Here is a 25,867-nt window from a genome sequence, read left to right as displayed (position 1 = left end):
ACAAGTAATGAGTGTATGAAAGAACAGGACAAGTAATGAGTGTATGAAAGACATGTTAAGCCAACAGGTGTAACTAAAGCCCTTTCTTATAAAGCACACTACGTAATACTAGATATATTCTATTTTATTGTGCCTCCATGTATAAGACTCTAATGCAGATGACTGAACCATGTATTTTTGCAACTTCTCTCTGAGCAGTGGCAAGCTAAGAGACAGATTGATATGTGCTTCACATAAGCGTCAGTAAGGCTTGTATACAGAAGGTCACCTTTGTAGCTAATCATAGCTGTCCCATGTATTTTTGCAACTGCTCTTTGAGCAGTGGCAAGCTAAGAGACAGATTGATATGTGGTTCACATAAGCGTCAGTAAGAGCACTAACATGTGCTATCACATTGGCTTGTGCTTCAGAATCTAATTTTGGCCATTGTGCCCACAAGAAGAGCATTTTAACCAGCCAAATTTGTTGAAGATAGCATATCTACCTGAGGGTGAACACTACAGAAAGGCTGGGGCTAAAGCACTTGCTTCATTGTAATTCACGAAGCTGGCTGAAGCACTTGCTTCATTGTAATGCTACGATGATAAAACGTCTTTATATCGTAGAACGTATTGTAATTTATATTTATGAATTGATAAACATGTTGCCCATTACATTGGCTTTGTATCGGGCAGTCTTGCATTAATCTTCCCTGTATTTAAGTATTGCTATCCAAATTAAAGATTTCCTACACAAGATATTCTTGGATAAGAAACATGGAACTTGAATTTGATTGAAAATTGAATATGATTGTTGTAATGTTGTCGTGACACATATATAAAAGACCATGTCACAATACAAAATAATCAATTGTCTTTCACGAAAGAATGAGTGAGATAGGAAGATCTAGCAATGGAGCTAATGATATGAAAGGCTCCTAAGTCTGATGGCCGATGGCAAGGGAGACGAAGTGGGCACTGCCTCGTTTTCGAAGTCCCTTGGAGCCAATGATGGGTTTGACTGTGTTGTACATTCCATTTTTTGCCACAGTCAGAAGTTAGAATAAAATCTACGCTGATTAGAGTCAAAAATTGTACCAAAATCACATACCCATCTAGAGCAGGGAAGATTTACACACTCAAGACATTATTGACTGTATGGGCATACATACATGTGTATGTTTGTGTGCATGAATGTGTGTCTACATAGTCCAATCTCCAAAAGATAAATGATCTTAAAAATCAGCAACGTTTGGAAAAATAGGTAAAAAAATCCAGTACATTTTACAACAAGAAAAATAAAATCAGAAACACAAGACCTAAATTAATTATACTCACATGCTGTTTCTGCAGCAAGAACAACAGGGTCTTCATTTGCAGGTGATTGCTTAACCGTCTTAGTTTTGGATCCAACACAGCCCATAACAAAATGTGTTGCATAATCCAACAGTGCAACTACCACAAACTTTCCTCCGAGTTCAGAATCTCTCAATCACTGCGCATGACAAAACTTTATTTACATTATGTAATGTACTTTTAACCAGTTCTTCCAATAGTCCTCCAAAGCTATGCAACTAAATTTCTACAGAAAACGTATCATGTAGGAGTCATTTTATAACAGATGCTATTTGGGAGTTCCTAGGCTTGCTGCAGACCTGGTGGCTTCATACAGAGAGGGATTTCCGAGCTGGAGTTTGTGCCATTCAAGAAGCTCTGAAGATGAATATCACCATATAGGTTCGGGCCTCTATAGCTGACGTGAGGTAGAACAGTGATGAAAAGGAAGGGAATTGTGGCTCCTATGTCAGCAGATCCTGAGCAAAGAAGGAGCTAAAGGATAGTTCCAGATCTATAGTAATTTCTGTAGCAACTTTGGTTACAAACTTCTGGTTAGGGCTTCTGGATTGATTTCAGTTCTGTAGAATTCATTTTCCGAACAAGCTTACACTCTTGAATTTTGGTTAATCTATACATACATTGTTCTGTCAAGCTCAGGTTTTGAAGATTGGATTGCATGAATTACTGTATATTGAATTGGATTATTCATTCTGCTCACTACAGTGTCACAATTATTGACACAGTGTACCAGAAAATACATAGAGAAAAAGAACTACAACAATATGTGAGCTGTTTGTATCAAGAAGACAAGAATTAATTGGCCAATGCTTTCATGGCATACCTTTATGTTCAGTACTGCTGTCTCCTGATGCAAATTGTGTTGAGCTGTTTTTATCAAAAACACACGAATTAATTGGCCAAAGCTTTCGTGGCCCATCAAAGTTCAGGAAATCCATGACTAAGGAGGCAGAGCAAAAGAACTAGAACAATATGTAACATATTTTTGAGCTACAATGCGGACCTCAAGGTGTTGCGTCAACTCATTGCTAAGAAAGTGCCACTCCTGAGATGACATTAAAGTATTGAGTATACACAGTTCATTATCTCAGGGTGTTGGTATACTATACAAGTTGCACATTAGTATAGATTCAATTTCATGAGAAGTTTAGGATACATGACTAAAACAGTTACACATAAATTGTATAAACATGAAGATGTCATTGCAGCGTTGATATGACATTAAAGTATTGAATATACACCGTTCATTACCTCAAGGTGTTGGTATACTATACAAGTTGCACATTAGTATAGATTCAATATCATGAGAAGTTTAGGATACATGACTAAAACAGTTACACATAAATTGCATGGTTTCAATAACTAGCAAGAATTTTCCAGCTCCCAGAAATATCTTATCAAAGTCCCAACAAAATGCTAAAGGTAACTACCATACAAAGTAAATATGTTCATGCAAAAATGATATGAAAATCAATTCCTAAAGTATTTGTTCATTTATAATCTTCTTGCATGGTTTCAATAACTATCATGAGCTTTCCAGCTCCTAGGCATATCTTATCAAAGTACCAAGAAAATGCTAAGGTAGCTAGCATAGAAACTAAATATGTTCATGCAAAATGATATGAAAATCAATTATCTTGACAAAAGAAACAAGTGTTTAGCAACTAACCTGGATAAGAACTTTCTCTCCATAATTTTGTTTCATTGCACACATGAACTCATGAAGGAAGTCATAATATTCCTACAAAGCATAAAAACATATCATCATCCACAATTCATCATTTAAGAGATTTTCATTGTTGGTCACATGGTGATGAATACAATTTTACTGTAATTAATAAGTAAAACATTTTAGTGTTGGTGAATTTAATTATTTAATTATACTTATTAGGCATTGCTATTTGACACAAGATTCTCAGTATAATTAGTTTTGGGAATTCTACACCAACCTTATATGTTCAAATTATAAGCACCAGTTAACTTGATGCATCTATTTACCTCCTTATATGGGAGGTCTGCACCAATCTGATAAGGTCAAACCAAGCACAGATTGAGAGTAAATTGATGCAATTTCTTACAAAATTGTTATATTTGTTATCGGTTATCAAGTTTTTATTATAGAACAGAGGAGAAGGGATGGAGCTCTAGTAACGAAAGTGGGCTCATACCAGCAAAATGAGCAAGAAGGCCATAATACTTGCTTTTAATGGCAATAAGTACTGGAAGAGGAGTGGCCGCTGAAGATACTAACAACATTATTGCTAAACTGTTGAACGAAGTTAATTCAAGAGAAAGATGGAATTTGGAAAATGTTACCAAGCTGGAGAATAACCTCCAAGTATTGAATATTGACTTTAGCGGAGTGAAGGGTTTGTTAATTCAGATTAGCAACCTATTCCAATCTCGATAGAGGAGGCTCCCCAAGCAGGTGGAAACAAGTTTACAAAGGATAGAAGACATCTTGAATTTGATTGATGTCACCAACCGATATCAAGAGCAAGGGTGGTGTCTCCATTGCCACAACCCCCTTTCCTCGAGAAATCGAGTTTGAAAAACCAGATTTGATGCCCTTTTGCAAGAGCTTCAATTTTCCATTTCTAAATCCTCCAATAGTTAGTAGATTACGTTGCAGTCTCAGCACTTTCTTCAAGCTCTGCCCAACTTTGATGAGAGGGCCTTTCAATCTACCCGTGAGTAGATGTATATTTGGCCGAAGGAAAATCCTTGCAAAGGTCGCAAAATTGGCGTATATGGTAGATCGTGAGTGAGAAATAAGTCCCTCCTAAAAATTAGCTACAATAACTACAAGAAAGACGTCAATGGTTTCTTTGATGTCTTCATTTTGGTTACAGAGTATCTGGGAGCTTTGAGATTGAACGGACCTCTATTTTTTTCTTGAAGTAGTTCACTCAAAGCCTGAGTACAGTGCTTTGATAAAAAATGATGTTCTTTTTATGGTAAGAGAGCAAGGCTGCAACATATTAGGGATCATTCTAGTAGTGTTTTGATATTATTTGAATTTCTTCTTGATGCTTGCGCACTTGTGCCTAATGCTCTGCTCTGCTACAGTTTGCATCCTTATGCTTACCATCATTGCACTCACCCTTGTTGTTCACCATTTGCATCATCAGTTTATTATGGCTCTGAACTCTTACAGATCTTCTAGCCTTGCCCTTCATGTTGCATTTGCATTAGTTTATTATGGATCTGAACTCTTACAGAGCTTCTAGCTCTGCCGTTCATGTTGCAGTCAGTCATTGTAGGCAAACCTGAATGTCATCATTGAACACAAGATGGGTTTTCTGATATTTTGCCAGCAACTCAAAGGCATTGTGATTGGCAAAGTCTTCAAACTGTCATGAGGACGTAAAATGTCATTTAATCAATCAATTGTGCATGTTTTTCTTTATAGAGGTTTGCTTGGTCTATTGCAAATAGAGTGCAAAAACAAACAGGTTTATTAAATTGAAAATCCTAAAATATTTGTTCATTTATAATCTTCTTGCATGGTTTCAATAACTAGCAAGAATTTTCCAGCTCCCAGACATATCTTATCAAAGTCCCAACAAAATGCTAAAGGTAACTACCATACAAAGTAAATATGTTCATGCAAAAATGATATGAAAATCAATTCCTAAAGTATTTGTTCATTTATAATCTTCTTGCATGGTTTCAATAACTATCATGAGCTTTCCAGCTCCCAGGCATATCTTATCAAAGTACCAACAAAATGCTAAGGTAGCTAGCATACAAAGTAAATATGTTCATGCAAAATGATATGAAAATCAATTATCTTGACAAAAGAAACAAGTGTTTAGCAACTAACCTGGATAAGAACTTTCTCTCCATAATTTTGTTTCACTGCACACATGAACTCATGAAGGAAGTCATAATATTCCTACAAAGCATAAAAACATATCATCAGCCACAAGATATTTTGTCCCTGAGAACTGAAGAAAATAAAGGAAGCATTTACTAGTTCATTCAAATAGAAGGAAACCTGGCCAGTAGTGCGCTTTTGTCGGAGACCAATATAAAATTCATCATTTAAGAGATTTTCATTGTTGGTCCCAACATCAATTGTTATTGGAAGACACTGTCCACATACCAGTAGAGTAGTTAAGAGAATAAAAATACAAAATAATTGACTGACTACAAGGCGAGACATGCAATAGTGGGTTAAAAATCCTTTTCTGTCAGTTACATGCATTCATCATGGAATAGAAATGAAGGGGCTCTAAAATGTACTATGTACAAGGTGCTTAGCAGACTAAGCTATACAACAGACAACGAACAGCAGGAGATGGCCGTAGGTTGCTTCTCTTTCGTATTATCTGATTGTCTTCTGCTTGGCATATATATGGATGGGAGAAATTACACAAACTTACAGTGTGCAATCTGCGCTGTCCAATCTGATGATGCTCGAACTTCTGGGATATCGTTGGCACAGGGGGAAGTTCTTTTCACCTGAACTGACTGAATTCAAGGCTTCATCTAGGTTGATTGAGAAAGTTCAGCAGGTTAGAAAGTATCCGTTCCATGGTGGTTTTCTTCAACTAGTGCCCCTTCTCTTGCGCGCCGTGCTTGGCTTGAAGAAGCTTAACAAGAGCTTGACGAGGGCTTGCAGAAAGAATGGCTGCTATGGGAACTCCGGCCTTTCACGACCAAGAAGTCTGAGTCACCGCTCCTTCTTTATGAAAACGGGATTCCTATTCCGTAGTTGCGCCCTACTCTGCAAAGACGTCAGCTCGTACTCGAGCCCATACGAGGTATGCTTGTCTTACTCAAGCGAGTCACTTATTCGTATTCTTTCTCTCATCCCAGTTGCCAGAGCGGTCTTCCATCCTTCATCTAATAACCTTATTCTTATATCGTATGAGGGTAACTTCTTGCAGCTAGCAAGGACTCTTATGAGCGAATGCAGAAGGAGGAATAAGGCATACTACTATCAGACTGAAAGCTAAGCACTTATAGTTGTCAGTAGTCCCTGCACATAGTTCTGTCTAGCCCATTTAGCTTCCGAGAATATAGCCTATTTCGTAGTGGAAAATGCTTGTTATATGCAATTCACCTTTTGACAAGATGCACATAAGTAACTGACATAGCCATACAGCCAGACACAGCCAGTCATAGCCTTACAGAGCTAGTGCAGCCATACATAAGAACCAGACATAGCTGCCAGACATAGCCAGTCATAGCCAGTGATAGCTGACATACAGAAAGCAAGTGACATAGCGGCCTTACATAAGCAACAGTTATAGCCTTACAGTAATATAGAAACAGTCATAGCCGTAGAGCTTATTGATCGACACATTGACCGCCCATGGACTGTAAAGCTCTGGCAATGTTATTTGTTGCCTTTCCCTTAGTTTCTTCAGTGAGGAAAGCTTATCACTCCTCTCATACAAAAATTCACTGGTCCGGATCTGGTCCAACTAAGGATACCAGCATCCAAATCTACAGGTGGGCGAAACAGTAAATTCGCGGATTTACAGAATTGGGTGGCATGGAATTGTAGATTTCCGTCTGTTGGCCTCGTCCTCTGTGAGCGTAGACAAGCTTGTTGTGAAAGTCTCGGGGTACTTGAATTCTCGCAAGTTTTTCTCTCCAGAAGTGCAATTGCAGGTCTGCAACTTTATTTATGCCAGTGGTGACTCTAGAAAAACACTGCGAACCAGAAAGAAGCGCTATAAATATTTCTTATATTATTTCTATTTCGACGAAAGAAAACTTGACATAAATATAATCAACTCAAGCAAACTGTTATACATGCATGATGATTTATGTTTAGAAGTGGCAATATAGCAGCAAATTGCGTACCAGGAATCGTCCTCTCAAAGGAATCACCGAGGTAGTATGAAGTTGGACACTCAGTGGTTTTGTTGTAGAAATAGTGGAGTTGCAGGTTTTGTCCCCCACTTGAGTTAGGAAAAGACTAAATACGACCTCAAAATCCTGTTGTAAAGTTATAACAGAAATACAACACTTCCAAGTAAATTCTTTCATAACAAACCATAAAAAGGCATGAAGAATGAAACAGTAAGTCTCCATGCTCTAGTGCCAATTCCGAAAATGTGTAAACACAAATGGCGCCGATTTATAAGGTCTTTTATGTCCATTGTTTAAAAAGAAAAAGTATTGTGCCCACGTGGACCAAGAACTGAGCACGCAATGCATTACCAGCTCAATGCCAACACGATTACACGCAATGCATTACCATCTCAATGCCAACACGATTACATTGCATGCAAGCCATGCGTTCCACCCTTCCCTGAGAACATGTCGCATGTCAATTTGCATGCGGTTTCCTTGGAGGACCGCATCCGAGCTTCCTGCTTCAGGCTTTGGGGTGGGTGTAAACCTGGTTCTATTCTTCATGAGAGTGCTTCATCAGAGCAATGCATAAAGGCAGGCTTCGTTTGCTGTACGACTTTTGATTTCCGCCTCCCCGAAAGACGCTTTAACCATTCATTCCATCTTCATAGTGTCGGTGGACGGAGGTTGGACGGTTTGGAGAACGATGGGGATTTGAACAGGCGGACGTCAACTGCGTCTTTTTTTTTGTCAACAGAGGTATTTATTGTTCAGAACATAATTGAGCTTTACAAATTTAACAAATTGAGACTGCTCTGCAGCTGTGAATTCATCGTATTAATTCAGGAACATGAAAAAACCGATTCGGATTAAGTCGAAGAATTGCCTCGGACCTTACTTTAATGTCTGCTACAACTATAGATGCAATTGACTAGAGATCCGAGTATTATTAATGTATTTTAGGTAAGTTATCATAGTTTTGATTAAACATTTCTGATATGGACAAATTTAATTAAAGAAGCCAAAGCTTGGCTCTTGATTTTCTGAAATTTGGGCTTGAGATTCAGGCTATTTCAGCGAAAACACCCTTGGATTAATCTAAGCCAACTGAATATTCAATTATTGTAAATGCCAAGAAAGGGAAGCTAGAGCAAGCTTAAGCACAGAAGGAGCTGTCTTGGTCCTGTTAGTACAAACGAGAGTGATGTGAAAGCTTCATTAACAGAGGTAAATTTCCTATCATAGTACTATACCCATTTATTTCTGGTTGACGCTGTTTTCTTAAAACAAAAACCAGCAGTTACCTTCATGTCTATTTTTTAGTTTTTGTTTTCATTGGAAGAAATCAAATCTAGCTAACCTATAGAGTAAAAAATGAATGAAAATTTGCAAAAACAATTTGTAAATTTATGGAAATTGTTGGAATTTGCTGAAAATTGAATGAAAATAGCTGAAAATTTGCAATTGAATCATAAGAAACAACTGTTGCATAAACAAAATCACTTGAATCACCCATTCCTTCCCTTTTGTGTTGTTTCTCCCTATCCATTGTAGATAAATCATTCTAATTAGCTCTCTATGCATCAAAATTTGCAGAGGCAGAGGTCGGACAAAATTTGCAGAGGCAGAGGTCGGACAAAATTTGCAGAGGCAGAGCAGGTCGGACAGGTTAATTTGCAGAGGCAGAGGTCGGACAAAATTTGCAGAGGCAGAGGTCGGACAAAATTTGCAGAGGCAGAGGAGGTCGGACAGATTGTTGTTGTTGTTGCTGCTCATCGACAGCAGGAGACGGCGATATCTGGTCGTCTGCAGCAATCAGGGCACAAGGTGAAATTGTTCTGTATAGGTAGTTCTTTCAATTCAGATATATAAACAACAAGCGAAATAGTATATAGGAAAAATGATGTAAAATTTGGTTACAATAACGTTAATCATGGATCATTTCTAGAGCTACTTAGGTTCCGATAGAGACTTACGAGGCCGAGGCTCTCTTAGTGTTTCCGGTTCTCTATTCCCAACAATCCCACCCAGCCATACCAGCCGTACGGTGTCGTTTGTTGGACGTGTCATCAGCGACTGAAGAGTAACATCGATGTGGTGGCGGCATGTGCCGCCGGGTGTACCGTGCGAATTCTGTAGACATAAGTTATAGTGTATCATTGTCATTACCAAAAGAAGGGAGATAATAACAGAATGAAGGATGAACAGGTAATGGTTTTATCTAGATAAATTAAATATTTCTAATTATAGAAACAGTACTACCCTGCTGCCACTTTTCCATTAACATAAGTAATTTGAAAATTTTCTTTTAACATCATGACAACTATCAAATTACAAACCTTGTTGTGCAGGGAAAAATCGTCGAAAGAAAAAAAAACTACAAGAGGAGGAAGAATGGGATTAGGAAAGAAATTGCTGGGCGAAAATAGCAGGTACAATTCTTTTTCCAAAAATTCATCTAACAAAATAATAAACTGTACTTGTGAAATTATGTTACTGGTCAATGATTTGCTTTGGGCAACCAGAGACATTATATGATAGTTATATTGCACCCATTTTCCTTTGTTTTCCTCTGAAAACAAAAACAATTCCCTGCAGTGGCTAGAAAGAAAAGTATTCAGTTTCATTGAAAAATCAAAAGCAGTCTTACAGATCCCAGAGGTAAGTCAAGGTAGCCAGTTCTTCTGGAATTTCTCCCGTTATGTTTGGCTAAATTTGCTTCATGTATATGATATTTTTGGCTAGATTCACTTCTTGTACCATATTATTCTGTTTATAGAAAAGACCATATTATTCCTGGCTAGATAAGACTAGAGGCATAGGAGCAAAAAACATAGTTTCGATTATCAACTACAAATACAATAGCCATAAACCAAAAGGATCTAGATTTTCTTGACACCAAGCTTTGCATGGTTTTGGATCTAGATTTCCTTGACACGAGGCTTTGCATGGGAGAATTAGGTGGCAATGCAGGTGTAGTAGGTGGCAATTCATAATGGAAGCTTTAGATATCTTAAATTTTTAGGCGAGGTCATTTTGACACTAATCTTAACTTGAAAGTTAGCATTAGTTCTTATTCATATGTATAATACTTTCAGACTTTGAATAAAAATAAAATAATGCTCGACTTTTATTTCATACTTTAGATAAAAATAAAATTGGATATTTACATGTGTCTCGAAACACATGAAGGTGCCGCCTTGCGCATCCTCAGCTGGCTTGCGAGGAGCCTGACCAACTTAATGAACCACCACAACATATATAAGATATTGGGTTATTTAATTAACTCTAAGAAACTGTTATTCAAGCCGTGGTTTATTTGGTAGACACAAAATTTATAAGATTTACTGTACCAAAGACAAAAAACAAAATAATATTGATTGAGAAATAATTAACCCTAATAAAATTGTTATGCAAGCCGAGGTTATTTGGTGTTTTTTGTCTTTCGGAGAGTGAATCCTATAAATAAGGAAATATAATCTTTATTTTATCCGCTGAGAAAAAATAAAAAATAGAAAACTAGGAAAGAAACCTACATGCAGTTGGGTTTCTTGATCTCTACCTGCAGTTGGGCTGAACCAGGTTTCCTGGGCCGTCGTGGTATAGCTATAATCACTGATGTCAAGGGAGCAGCAGCAGAAATCCAGAATAGCTTGGGATTCCTCTTGCTCTGCCATACAACAAAAAATAATGAAAAACTGGATCATTTCAGCACTTGCATGTTGCGTGATTCAAATTCAAAGTTTAACAATGTTATTAACAAACGTTAGAAGAAAATTACACTTACAATATAGTGTGCAGTGAGCAGCAATGCTAAGAAAAATAGTCCCATCACAACTGTCTGCCATGCCCACTGTACATAGAAGGATAAAATTTGTTGGGCAGAGTCATTAAAATGTATGTAAACTCAAGGCAAATTTACTAGCCAAGTAAACTAAACTAAACCAGCCTCGTTTTTACGTTCCAAAACAGAATGCAAAACAGAAATCATGCCATCTTGGTAGTGAAGTGTTGAATTCCCAGAAGGCCTTTTAATTGCTGCAGGGAAACTATAACAGCTGCACCTGCCATTGAGCAGATAGAGCGCGTTCTGCAACAGCTCTAGTATTCGACAGTGAAGGCGATAATGGCAATGCTTACAGATTGGGTTGCTTATAGCGAAGGCCATAATGACAATGGTTACAACGAAGGCGATAATGGCAATGCAATGGACAACTCATTAGTCTTGCTGAAGCCGATACCTGGGCATAGTGATGACGGAATTAAAGCGAATTTGACATGTTACATTAACCATGCATGCAGCCAATGGTTTATGTGCATGGTGTTATGCTCTGGAAAAACATGCGGCCAATGAATTGTCAGCACAGGTGTTATGAGCTGTGTCATGCCAAAACCTAAATTGAGATGGTTTTAGTAATGACTGGCCCAAGCAAAGCATGAACCGAAGGAAAAAAAGGTCTAATCAAACGACCCCACGAGAAGCATAATGTTTCATTAACAAAATACCATCGAATCGTGCACCATCTCATGTTTGGCCTTGTCATATGTATTATTTAATCTACAATCGTAATGATTACTTTCTTGAATTATTATTTATCCACATGACAGGAAATTAAAACGAAGGGAGTGCGGTTACGTATTTCAAATTACTTTTTCGATCACTTCCAATCACAACGAGTGTTACACCGGGACTTCACACACGCCTTCCTTACTTTCTAATCATAATGAATACTTTAACTATTCTTTACTCGTATCTACTTTAACATACGTGGGCCTTTACTAGGTAAATATAGTAAATACCATTTTTATAGTGATTATGAAACACCGATTTCGTTGTGATTATTGAGTAATTTTATATCCGTGGAACCCCATTTTGTCATAGGGAAGGACAACGGGCCCGTCATTGTTTGACTATACAGTGACGATTAGATTACTAGAATCTAGAAAGACCGTATTCGGTTTATTTCTGTCGTTGTCTGTGGAAAAAATTCCAACCTATATACTAAATCAATCAATAAAACAAATCACAGACCATATACGCGTACCTAGAATTAGCATAGTTGATTATGGATTTGCATTGCCTTCAAACCTGAGAAAATATCATACATGTTATCGTTTCATAATTCTAAGCCGTTTGACTGTTGCAATCCGTGGAGGGCTAAAATAACATATTCTTATTGGCCGTCTCATTCATGGGTTACATAATTCAACTCACTTTTTCCAGGAAAAGCAGTAGTGGTTCAGTGAAAATAAACCGTGCCAGCACATCGCACGGCAACAAGGGAAGCTGCGAGGCAGCGAGTCCCTGCATGAAGTTAACATTTAAGGTCTAGGGCTAAAGATCTACTAGTTGGCGGAGTTTTCACTGATTCCACAATGTCCAGTGAACCAACAATCTGGTTTAGTATCAAAAAGTGCCAGGTGATTCGCTAGTATCTAAATTAATAGGAATGTATGTTTAAGCCAATATGGTGGTATTTGATAAAAAGCAATCAGCAGAGTCATTCAGATCAAACAGTAGTAAAAAAAATGTTTCAAGTGGAATCCTCGTATGGAATCCTGTATTTCCCTTGAAGGAGACAGAAGAAGATTCGTGAGCCTAGCCATTTCATGGTTAAGCAAGAGGTAACTCATGATTTGATAAGCAGATGTAGAAGCATCTTGAGACGCCTTGGGAATCTCCATGGCTCGGATTGATTTCGCTGCTCCTCTAGGCTATGTGTGTAACAAATCGGATGAAGAATATTGCCTCTGTTGGTTCCGTTCAAAACCTGTTTTTCAAAATGCCAAATCAGGACTAATTTTCCAAGGAATAATGTAATGTCCCGAATTTAGCAAAGGAGACTCGAGTGGACTACAAGCATTACCTCCCACACTTCTAATATCTTCGATTGACAAAAAGCATTGGTGGAATACGAATAGCTACCATTGCAAGTCTCCTTTACTGCCTGCAGCAACAAGTATGGAGAAGTTCTATATTCAACACCTGCTGAAATGCCAACTGATTTAAATTCCTGGATAGTGTTATGACCTTCTAAGCTTAAGCCTGAAACTCTTTTACTAATGATTTGAATTTGCCATGATAAAAAGACGAGAAGAAAATTAACTAGCTAGGACAAGGTTAAAGTGGATACCGATTGCGCATGAATTGCTTTTCTGACATAGGGATTATTTGCCCAAATGTCCGAAAGAGAATATTTGTCCTGTTTTGCAGTATGAACCATTCTGTTAGTAGAATGTGTTAGAAAAGATCAAGTATAACAACTGAAATTATGAAAAAAGTAGAATGTATTAGAAAAGATCAATTATAACAACTGCAATTATGAAAAAAGGGGAAACTATGTGAGCTAGTCCCTGCCTTGATTGGAAGGGGGCTTGAGCATTGAATAAGCCATACGCATATCTGCCTTGATTGGAAGGGGGCTTGAGCATTGAATAAGCCATACGCATATAAGCATAGACAGTAGCATAGCCAAGGGCAGCTTCAAGATTAGGTGGTGGTGAATAACTAAAAGCATAGCTAGCTGGAGCAAAGCAAGCATCAAAGTAACAAAGTAGTGGACTCAGTGAAACCAACAGTAGCAGATCCAGATGCATAAGCAAGACCAGGAGAAGTAGTAGCAAAATAAGCATAGGTAGATTGGGTTGATCAGTAGTTTAGACGATTGATCTAGTTGTTTACCCATAAGCAAGGACAGGTGCAAATCTAGTTCCAGGACCAATTTCCGAGAGAGCTCTATAGCCTGTTTTAGAACCTCCAGTAGCAGAGTAAGATATCTATACGAGGTAGTCAATCAATCATGTGCTCTTTATGGGATCAAGATTAGTGAGTTTAACAAAATGGGCAGACCTATGCTTTCAAGAATCTGGTATAGAAATATGCTATCGCATGAAAAGCAAATGGAGGATCGAGCTCACATAATTTCAAGAACCCGCTGCTTTAAAGAATCTGAGGCTATTCGGTATCGATAAAAACCTTCGTTTGAGCTGTCGACGTGCAGAACTCCTCAGCTTCACCCTCGTAACAATCCAGTAAATAGAGAAGTCCTATATGGCAGTGATAGTAACCAATACTAGGTTCTTCGGTACCAATACAATGTTCCAAATCATTATGCAATTGGCTCAATACAAAAACGTTGGCTCAATAAAGAATTCATTACGTTGCATTTAGTCGTTCTTTATCGTATAGAATTTTTATGGAGAGCGTAGAACAAATTTTATGGCATAACGTTTTTTAAAGGAGAGCTATCTCTGTGCTTACATATTAGAACATTGTTGGTACGTATTAGAACAATATGCAATATGGTTGACAAGTGCTGCAATCAATATGTTATATGGAACAATGTGAAACTAACACTATGGAACGACATCAAGAATGAGGACGATAGTCAATGCAAGAATGTTTCATAACCCAATAATGTTGCTTTGGAACAAATATGTCGAGAATGCATAACGCAAGAAGGAAAGAAAGTTGCATAACGCATATATCGATTTACTGATATGGAACACATATATCAATTTGCTGCCTTGGAATGCATATATCAATTTACTGTTAATGTATGGAAAACATTTATCAATTTACTAATACTATATGGAATGCTGCTTTGTCAGTATTGGATATAGTTTATATGGCACAACATACATCAAAATCGCTGAAGAAAGACTTCAATTCAAAATTGTTAACACCAACGTGGAGTCATCATTTTTTTAGCTCTGGTTGCTACGAATGCCAAATTCCTCGATAAAGTTAACCTAAAGGTAGATTTCTGTCTTTCTCGCAGTACTAAACAGTGGAATGGAGACTTCACTATAGGAATAAGGGACTAGAGCTCCTAAAGTTCCTCCGTGCCCCCGCCTTCCTATCTTCCGATCCCAAATTCCTTGCTTAGAAATATGCGTTACACTTAAAAGGTTATAATTATTTTTTATGTTTTAAAGTGGTATCAAATGTATTTGATTAATTAAGTTAAGTAATGTTTAAAAATGAAAATAAAAAACAAATTAATAAGATAATCCAAAAACTTGTGGTCGGAGTGAAAAGCTATTTTATTCAAAGATTTCAATGAATTATTTCAAATAAAGACATAGGCGCTTGGGGATGACAAAATGTCATAAGTTGGCAATCTGCCGCAGTGTGTGCGCATGCATTTTGACAGATGTCATTCATAAGGTTAAGAATTATATTTTCTATAGCGCATTTTGACAGACGTCCATTATATTTTCTATCTATAATTTCTAGTGGGTTTCGCACCGACCAAGCTTTTTGGACGAGCTCCAGATTTTTTTCTATGGTAGACTGAGACCAGGTCTTAGGATTCAATGAGACCAGATATTAGGTAACGAAAACAAGTTCTTTGAAGAAAATAGTGCGCATGTGTTTTTCATTTAATGGTTCAGTATCAAGTTTATGACTTTTGTTTAGATATCCTAAGCATACTCTGCCGTTGTATTCTAAGCTATCATCTCTCAAAGCATACTCGGGGTCTCCTGCACCAGTATAAACCTTCTATGGCAGACTGAGACCAGGTCTTAGGATTCAATGAGACCAGATCTTAGGTAACGAAAACGAGTTCTTTGAAGTAAGTAGTGCGCATGTGTTTCTCATTTAATGGTTCAGTATCAAGTTTATGACTTTTGTTTCAGCAGCACATAAGATATCCTAAGCATACTCTGCCGTTGTATTCTAATCTATCATCTCTCAAAGCATACTCGGGGTCTCCTGCACCAGTAAACCAATCAATCCAGGAGGGCGATCTTAGAAGTAGACAGTTTATTAGCAAAGCTCAGCAATGTCATTATTAGAAAGGTATATTCTCTTCGAATAAGACCCATTCGGATCATCCATCAGGCTGGCATTCAAGATTTCAGGGTTCAAGACCCATTCGGATCATAGAATTCGAGTGCGGCTTGTCTTAGCACCAGGATATTCCAAATTTATACTTACAGATTCTCTTTAATGTAATGCCAGTGCCGATGGCATGCTTTTTGGAGCCCTTGGAAAGTGCTCGTTGTGTGAAGGTGGATTGGAATATTCTGGTGGTCAGTACAAATGTCTAGGCTAGCAAAGGCACTAGCAATGGCAAAGCAAGCGTCCCAGCTGAGAACACCAGCAACAGTATTTCAATGGCCTTTCCTCTGTGAAGTAAAGGCAAGTTCCCCAAAATTTCTTGAGATGAAGAATAGGAAAATGTCCGGTTGGAAATTGCGTTGTTCTTGTTCACAAGTTATGGAAAGGTCTGATGAAATATTACCCTCTGAGCTTTAAAATGTTCTTGTAGTCCTCTGTGTATATTCTATGTTCTGTTGGTATAATAGAAATTCTTGAAATTAATGCAATAATTGTGGAAACCTGTACAGTAGTATTAAAATTGCATGTTTGAGGACTCGATGAAGAAGGAGGCTCTCCGATTCCATGCAGTATGCAGATAAGAAAACTTAATTTATTAATCCTCATAATTTTTTTTAAAGTCCAATAGAAACCATGCATGCATAGAGAAATGAATGAGGTAAACTACTGAATCCTTATTATTACCAGTAGCAACATTATATGCCACTGTAATATTCGTTATTAATAACAACATGCCAATGACCAGAGCTGAATGGTTGAGCCTTTGTGTTTCCGCCATTTTTTTTTAACTGTTTAACTTCCAGTCCCAAAGTTAATGGAATGACGAATATAGTGTGGACGCTCTGTATTTATAGCAGACTTGAGATAATACAAAATGTTGATATCTCCCTTTTTTCTTCAGTTAGACCAATTCTATTAACTGCAGAACTAAAAATATCCAGTAAAATGCAGAAGAGTAAATGTAGATTTCAGAATTTTTGGATTCCTGGACGTTTTCAATCTGAAGACTTTAGCTAATAGCTAATATTAACTTTAAAAAAATAATAGGAAATCTGTGTGCAGTGAGAATTAGCAATAAGCACCGAGTACATAGCATTAAATGTTCTGTCGAGGTAGTTAGTTTCCTAGTTTGAGTTTCAGTTTGAAAACATTTTGAATTTTACTTTGATTTTTCATGTATGCAGGAAACATGCTTTCTTCCCTTCCATTTTCAAGAAGAAGTTAGCATCATCAATAAAGCAGAATAGAAGTTTGATGTCATACAAAAATAGTGAAACAGTGAGAGGCAGTTCACTACATCAAAGAGGCAGTTCATTACCTAATTTGAGTTCCAGTTTGACTTTTCAAGTTTGAGTTTTCATGTATGCAAGCAGTACAGGTTTAAAAAACTATTTATCTCACCTTGTTCATTGTATCTCACCGCAGAAACATAGCTATTGCAGAGAGAATTCATCAGTGATCACGTTGACATACAGACATTGTTCCTCTGTGACCTAGTAGGATTCTCTAAGATCCGCAAGGCATTGTTGAGCATTCTCTTTTTTATCTAGTGACAAGACACCATGGTTGAGAATTCACTGTTTAGTTTCAAGTCTAGGACACATAGTTGGAAGACTCATATATTTGCATAAAATACAGAGTAGTGATCTGTTATCCAGTGATCATAGAATACTTGATTCGACATTGATTTGCCCTGCCCTTCTCAGAAGCAGCTTTAGGAGCTTGCCTTCGTCTTTGTGTGCCATTGCCATGTATAGCTTCGATCTCAGCACCTTTGTGTTCATTACAAAGGAAGGGTGGTCTATAGCTTATGCAATATATATGTAGTATTTGACGTATAGGTGAACACTGAATGTGGAACCATAATAGACAATGATTAACAGGTGAGGCTAGGTTTATGTTACCCTATTACCATTGACCTGTTGCTAGTAGTGATTTACGTATGAGAGTTGTGATCGAATACAGGAAACCCAGGAATATGCAACAACAACAATGGTCTAAGCAATGGGAATAGCACTAATCTAATGCCTATCTGACTAATCAAGTATGGATATCACATTACTCACCACTCTTTATCCCGAATCAATAGAGATCATAGGTAAGACGTATGGGTATAGAAGTTGTGTTTGAATCAACCAAGCTCGTGTATGTGCCTTATTTGCATGATATCACAACCTCTAAGCTCATATTGATGAGTAACAAGCCAATGTGTTTCATAGCTCAATGGGTACAGGTATGTCTAACACTCACTATGCTTATCTCCATAATGGAGCTGAATACCAACCTTATAAAGCTCTAAGCTAATATGGAAACATAGAATGTATCTATACAGCAGCATATAGGATATAGACCTTTAATGCGTACCCGAAAAAGTGCACAACATGCATGTGTGCATCCTATGTTGTACAAAGGCCTAGGGTTACACAGACAGTAGGCAAAATAAGACGTTGTTGCAACCTGAAACATGTATGTTTTAATGGCCAGAGGTCTGTTTCACAACTTTTTAAACGTTGCCTTAGGTTCTATAAATGAAATGGGAATAGCTTCTTTCAATGGAATGAGAAGTGACTCAGTCAATTAGGCCTTTAATGCATACCTGACAAATTGTACAGAAGCTCGTGTGCATCGTACATTAAGCAGAGGATAGGGTTGAATCCATGTGGAGAGACAGTTGCAACTTCAGCTCATGTTTATTGGCAAGCAATATTTCAATAGTTCCAAGTCTATTGAGCCATAAATAAATTGGAGCAATACTTCCAAGTCTATTGAACCTATATTAAAGAAATTAAAGCAATATATGGGCACTGTTGAATCGAAACAGTATCCAACCATAAACATATAACATATATTATCCCGCGTATTAATAGCTGAATAACCTGGTAAATAAGCCTGGTCATGTTTATTCACTCAGCTAAATGGCATTGAAGGGAGGTGGTATATTGGAAAGAAATTTAAATTCAAATCTTGCAATGGGTGTATCACCTGCAGCAATATTAAATGTTGGATAGCTATAAGCATAGATACATAGATATGAGTAATTAAGGTTTTTAATTAGTTATGGTAAGATAGAGGACCATACTTTAACAGGTCACCTGAATTCATCAAAAATCTTTGTTGGCGGAGTTTTCACTGATTCCACAATGTCCAGTGAACCAACAATCTGGTTTAGTATCAAAAAGTGCCAGGTGATTCGCTAGTATCTAAATTAATAGGAATGTATGTTTAAGCCAATATGGTGGTATTTGATAAAAAGCAGTCAGCATAGTCATTCAGATCAAACAGTAGTAAAAAAAAATGTTTCAAGTGGATATTAAGTCAATTCAACTGATACAAGAGTCCAAAATATTAGTAGCCTGCTTCATTTTCATTGAGTTGCCAATAGTTACAACAACATTTTCCAGTTGCAGGATCAGATCAATCTCTATTTTTACCTAGAACAAAATGAACTATAGAGAGATGACTGATCCCTGATCAATGCATTGACATCTAATGAGTCCAAAGAGCAAGGAGATCCACCTCCTAGATAGGAGGTCCACTTGAGAGTTCTGTTCCTTGAAGATGTGGCAGAAAGAAATCGAATTGAATCATTCTTTATAGCTTGGATTTGCAAGAGCCAGTGGGATAGTGAGGGGACAGTTTCACTGCAAAGAAAAACAAGAGAGTTTTGTGTAAGATTCAAATTCACATGTTATTAAAATAATTGAAAATTTGCAGTTCCTTACTGAAATTATTCACTCAATTTTCAATTAAGAGGAAAGTGTAGTAATACAAAGAGAATTAATTGCTTTACATGCTGCTTCTCAAGGCCGGAATGACCTTTTGTGCTTTTCAGGCATGCAGATATAAATTAGAACATCAAATTATGTACAACACAAAGGCAATCTATGTATTGATCAGCTAATAAGGAAAATTAATGCACTAACAGAAGTGAAGAGCGAACAGAACATACACAAAATCTAGACGCATATACAGAGGAACCCACAAGTCCATACCCAGACCGATGTAGAGATATCTGAACGTATTTCTATTTCCAGAACACAATATTTTGCGATATTTTAAAGAAAGTTCAGACACTGGTTTCAATTTCCAGTTAACAAGAATCGGAGTGTTGAGAACAACCTTATGCATAAATGGACAATAGAAACACAAAAAAGAATAAATGCTCCTTGCTTACCTGCTAAGAAGCATCGCTTGGCTCATGTTCTAGATCCTGTAATTTTTTTCTCCTTTTCCAAAAAAACCTTGTCTTCCTAAAAAAAAAGAGGCTTTACTCTTCCCCAATCCATTTTTCAGAGGCAGAAACACGCCCACCAACACTCAGTTGCATAAAAGACTTTTGTTCTCTAATATTGTTTGCCGAGGAGAAGAAACCAGCATGGCATCCACCAAGTAGGAACAAAGAATGTGGAAGATGAACTGGACAGTCGAACAGAACATACACAAAATCTAGACGCATATACAGAGGAACCCACTCAGCATACCCAGACCGACGTAGAGAGATCTGAACGTATTTCTATTTCCAGAACACAATATTCTGCATTCTCACCAGTATATGAAAATGGCATGACAAACTCCTGCCGTTAAACAATAAGGAGCTTTCTTTCTTTTCATTCCAGCAGAAAATAAATGCCCAAAGGAAGAATAACTACAGGTATAACAGTAGATTGAAGATGGTAATCCGAACCATCAAAACATTCATCAGAGTTGTTTATTTTCAGCCCAACAGAAACTAAAACACCCAGAAGAAGAGTTCTTATGTTCAAATAATAATAAAGACAGATATAACAATACCATGAAGATGGTATTCCAAGCTTCCACCAGATATGAACTCGTAGACCAGAGAAAGTCACATCCTACAGAGGATAAAATGTGTCAATCTGTACGGACAATGACATCCGAACTATCCAACAGAAAGCTGCTGTGTACATGGAAATCTCGTAAACTGTATGTAACGTCGGCAATGTCTTCAAGATATTTTTCATACGTCAGTCCTGTTAAGGATGGACAAAGTTCGAGTAGCAAACTGTCCTTTAGGATGCACTTGTATTGAACATTTGCCTCTGTTTGGATAATGCAATTCAATTGCAAACTGCGTCGATATGTGGTTAGCTGTTTGCATGTGGAACAATTAAGTTGGTCCATGATAACTGTTCCAAATGTATCGGCGGGCAGAGAGAAATTGTTACAGATTATAACAAAGGGTTCTGCATGTATGTTTGCTATAGTCATCATCCCTTTAACCTGGTCCATGTTTCAGTACAAGCCTAGCGTTAGATATTGTAATAAAAATGCTAAGAGGATGTTAAATGAACGAGCGTAATTTAGGAGAACAGGAAATAAAGATTTATAATATATATTTTGTGGAGTATGAAAGAACCTTTGTTGTTGAGGCAGGTAGTTTTCTCAGGTCTGCAAGTACCCTGTGTGAAGTGACGGTTGTAATGAATGTGGATCTGCAAGTGCGTAATGACCCACGTTCTTTGCCTCGGGCAAGATTTCGAAACAGCATCATTGGTGCTTCTTGTTTCGAAATTTGTTGTTGGATGGATTTGAAAATTGGTTGAAATGTACTAAAAAGATGCACCTGCGTTGCAAAATGTACTAGTGTTAAATGTAATTGCTTTTAAGTAAATGGTTACTTAAAATGTATAGATGATTTAAATGTTAAAAAGAATAAATGGTTGAATTTGTATATACCGTGGCTTTGTCTTTTTGAGCTGGGCCGTCCTTGATAGTTAGGACATATTGACCAGCTATTTCTTTTGCCGCTGTTACAAGGCCGGCTACTGTGCCGATTGCAAACGCAGTTGTTGTGCTGGTGAGCTGGTTAATAGTCGTCGTGGGAACAAATCTGTATTCCGTACAGATAGGTGAAATTGCTTCCAAGATGCTCTTCCCATGCAAAACAAGTATGCACGGACAGTCTCCATGGTCGTAAACTGTCTTGGGAGAGACCTTGAAATCTGTAATACAGATTGCCTGGCCCACTACAAGTTTCGCTTCAGTAGCAGCAATCAGGCTATGTGGCACATTTAGCGTGATTGTCATATTCCCTCTGCTGTCCACTATGTCAGCAAGTAACAATTCAATTCCGTGGACTTCGTCGACCAGTGTTTTGTATATTACTAGAATTTGGCCGTGAAAAGTTGTTCCCATTTTCAGCCCTTTCAACTCCTGTATTGTGATTGTTCTGCATAGTTGATGCTTAGCTACTATCTCAGATGTACTTTCCTGTTTCTGCCTGTAGAACAATATTAAAGAATCTGAATTAACATTATGTTTGTACTACAAAACTTGATGTACTTTCCTGTTTCTGCCTGTAGAACAATATTGAAGAATCTGAATTAACATTATGTTTGTACTACAAAACTTGTAAGAATAGATTTGAAGGTTTTTTAGTTACTTTTTAGCAGTTTCTGAGACGTCACAAGTCTCTGAGAGGGAGCATGTCTCTGGAGCAGGTACTTCTTCGTGCTGTCTTTTCATATTAATTATCTGTTTATTAGTCTCTGATCTGAAAGGCAGCAAGGCTCTGGAGGAGTTACTTCTTCGTGGTGTGTTTTCTTGTTAGTTATCTGTACAACACGAGTACAAGCTATTAGGTCTACAAGCAAAACGTGTTCCATGTAATAATAAATATGTACTCTATTAGGTCTACAAGCAAAATGTGTTCCATGTAATAATAAATCTGTGCATAACGTTATTCTATGTGTCGTTACATACCTAGATCAGTTAACGCAGAGTGTTGCAAGGGAGCTACAAGAAATAGACTTTTAGTATGGCCATTGGAGATTGATATTGCTCGGATAACACAACATTTGTTTGAACAGAGTGTTGCAAGTGAGCTACAAGAAATAGACTTTTAGTATGGCCATTGGAGATTGATATTGCTCAGATAACACAGCATTTGTTTGAACAGGGAAATATGAAGTTTAGCAAATTGTAGAGAAACTTGTGTATCAATGCTACTTTGATTTTGCTATACGCTAAAATTGATTTGTTCCAAGGGTCGTTAGAGCTATAGTAGCGCATAGAATATGCTGTGATCAGACCAATAAGCCCATGTTACATTTATTTCACACTGTTCCATAGGCAAAGTTGTCCAGATATGGTCTATTACTGTGTTTCGGTGCGGAGATAGTTTGCTTGTTATTTCATGTAAGTTTTCCATTTCCATAAATTGTACAAAGAGTTTGCTATGGGTTGTTTCTTGTTGTATGTCAATGTTGAAATCACCAACAACTAAAAAAACACAGTCAGTATATGTAGTTTGTGATTTTTCTTCCTGAATTATTTGCATTATCATGGATACTTGTTCAAATGGTGCTGCATAAATGTTCATTAAACAAATTGGTCGTTGGAAGTACATGTCAATTAGGGTAAGTTCTGTTTTGTTCTTGCAAAATGTCTTTGTTTCTCTAATAGGTATTTTTTTGTTTATGCAAGTAAGAACTCCATGTGTAGAATGTGCAGCCGCAAAATTGAATGATAAGAATTCTTTGACTACTGGTGGAGTGTACAAATGAGTTTCTTGAAAACATAGAATCATGTTGTCCATTAAGTCATTGTGATGAATCACGTCACTAAGATGTGCACGTAGACTACGTGTGTTCAGGCTTGCAATCGATAAAACATCCTTGTTAACAGATTTCTTCTTTGCGAATTCTAGTTTCCATGCACCAATTGTTTCTAGCCGTGCCATCTCATTGATTATTTTGTTTTTGACATGGAAGTTTTGTTGTGTCAATTTGTTAATAAAGTATAGTGAGTCAATAGTTCGAACACGTGATAATGCAGTGTAGACTAGACCATGTTTTGTTACACCAGTTGGGTCAAATGTAAGTTGATCCAATGTCAACCCTTGTGTTCGGTGTATTGTCCGCGCACAGGCTAATTGGATTGGAAATTGTTTTCGAATTGTAATTTGTAATTTGTTACCAGACATTGCTAGCGATTTTGCAATTCGAAAGATTGGTGTCCAATTTGGCAATATATTTATGTCGTATAGTTGTTTGAAGTTGCTTCTTTGTTGTTTCCCAATTTCTGGGTCTGAAAATTCTATCCAGACAATGTTAGGCCTGTTGTCATTAGATGAATAGGATTTGAAAATCCCTTCAGCACCATTAACTAATCCATCGTTTGTATTGTAATTTCCTGCATATAGTTCAACTAACATGTTCTGTTTAACTGTAATTGTTGATGGCAGTGCGACTGTTTTATCAAAAGAAAAATAACTCGACCCAGGAAGCTCGTAGTTGTCAATTGCAACGAGCATTATTTGTTCCCCCTTTGTTAGGGAAAGCATTTTCACATTGTGAATATGGACATCTTTGTTGCGATAGAAAATGTGTGGGAAAACTGGGCTTGAAGGTGGGATCCTATAGCAGTTATTGTTTACATAAGCAATATCTTCATCTGTTTGCATGTTTAATCTCATCCTATTTAGTACATCAATGAACAATGGGTCTTTTTGGCGCATGGCTGTGTGCAGTTGATAACATTTTATTTTCTCTGGCCATAAGTCATATGGAATTGTGTTTTTGTTGATTTTTGGGTTTTCAAAGATCAGGGAGTCTCTGACTGGGTTTGCCTGGTAAAGATCACCAGAGAATATCGTGTCAACATTACCAAATTATGAAGTTGGTGTGTGTAAGATTTGTCGCAGGCGCTTATCAATTTGATATAGTGTTGTTGCACCAACGAGCGATGCCTCATCTATGAGGAGTACACACAATTGTTGGAAATGATTTGATAATGTGTCCAATTTTTCATTGTTTAGTGAGGGGCAATCTGCTTTGTTAAAGGGAAAATAGAATGCAGAATGCAATGTCACACCACCAGCATTGAAGGCAGCTTTGCCCGTGTATGCAGCGATTATTCCTATTAGTTGTGATGGGTTATAAGGCAATGCCACATTGTGTATGTGTACTAAGGATTGGAAGATTGCCTTGGCTGTGTGTGTCTTGCCTGTTCCTGTACCTCCTGTTAATAACAGGTAGATTAGCTCATCTGGTCTGTACAATTTCCTTGTTATAACATCAGTAACTATGCTTGCTTGTTCTGTGTTTAATTGTCGCATTAATTCATAGTACTCTACGTCTTCAAGTATATGTGGTTGTTTCACGATTTCATATGGCCTTGTAGATGGTAGAGCAAACTTCTTGCTATCTTGCAAATGTCCCAAGTCATTTTGGAAGTCGTAGTTTTCATATTTGTCATCTATCGATTTGTTAAATGTTATAGTTTCTGTTTCATTTGATTTCAAACTATCTATGTCAAATATTTCTCCAGTTTCTATTTCTACTGTGTGCATTGCGTCATCTATGTCACCCCATGTAGTTGTTGTAGCAAATTTGAACTTCTGTTCATTTTGCTTGACTATTTCTTCGACCGCAACATATGCAGCTTGCCAACTTGTGTGATGTTGCTTAATTGCAGTTTCACTTCCTCCATAAGGATAGTATAACATTAATTGCTCTCTACAGTGATTTTCAATGTCCTTGTATTTGTTATATCTAACAGATCGAATGACACATGGTCTACTTGATTTTATGTGTTCTTGTCCTTTCTTTGTATAGCTAGATGCAAATTCTGCTAAGCATACATGTTCAATAGCGGTAGGTCGGAGAGCATAGTAGTCAGTAATTGATGGGCACATTATGTCTTCTGAGTCATCTGCTTCCTTCTGCAGGTCTTTTTGTCTTTTAAGAACAAATGCACGATCATCGACAGGAGATGTGTTAATAAATACACATTTCCATGAACTAGAGTTTAGTGGGAGCGATAACACAATATGCACTGCTTGTTGTGCAGACATTTGTTGCAAGTTGACCAAAGCTTTCCCTAAAGAACTAATGGTATCTAGGATATC

At 37.4% G+C, this 25,867-nt stretch overlaps 1 protein-coding gene across 1 annotated transcript in view; it reads right to left on the bottom strand.

The window, feature by feature from the left end:
- LOC149153795 (NADP-dependent malic enzyme 2-like) overlaps positions 1–5,604 on the bottom strand; it is an 86,044-nt gene extending 80,440 nt beyond the window's left edge. The window contains exons 1-4 of the mRNA XM_089443926.1: positions 5,335–5,604; positions 5,161–5,232; positions 4,604–4,687; positions 3,004–3,075 (exon numbers count right to left, since the gene is read on the bottom strand). Of these exons, the coding sequence (XP_089300052.1) occupies positions 3,004–3,075; positions 4,604–4,687; positions 5,161–5,232; positions 5,335–5,544 (438 nt within the window). The 5' untranslated portion in view covers positions 5,545–5,604. The remainder of the gene's footprint in view (positions 1–3,003; positions 3,076–4,603; positions 4,688–5,160; positions 5,233–5,334) is intronic.
- Between the last annotated feature and the right edge of the window lie 20,263 nt (positions 5,605–25,867).

Source organism: Pinus tabuliformis, chromosome 9, assembly GCF_031772625.1.
Source record: "Pinus tabuliformis cultivar Carrire ecotype Pingquan chromosome 9, CPIR1, whole genome shotgun sequence".
NCBI lineage: Eukaryota > Viridiplantae > Streptophyta > Pinopsida > Pinales > Pinaceae > Pinus > Pinus tabuliformis.
Note: the sequence above shows the minus strand (reverse complement) of the source record. Positions and strands in the feature narration are given on the sequence as shown.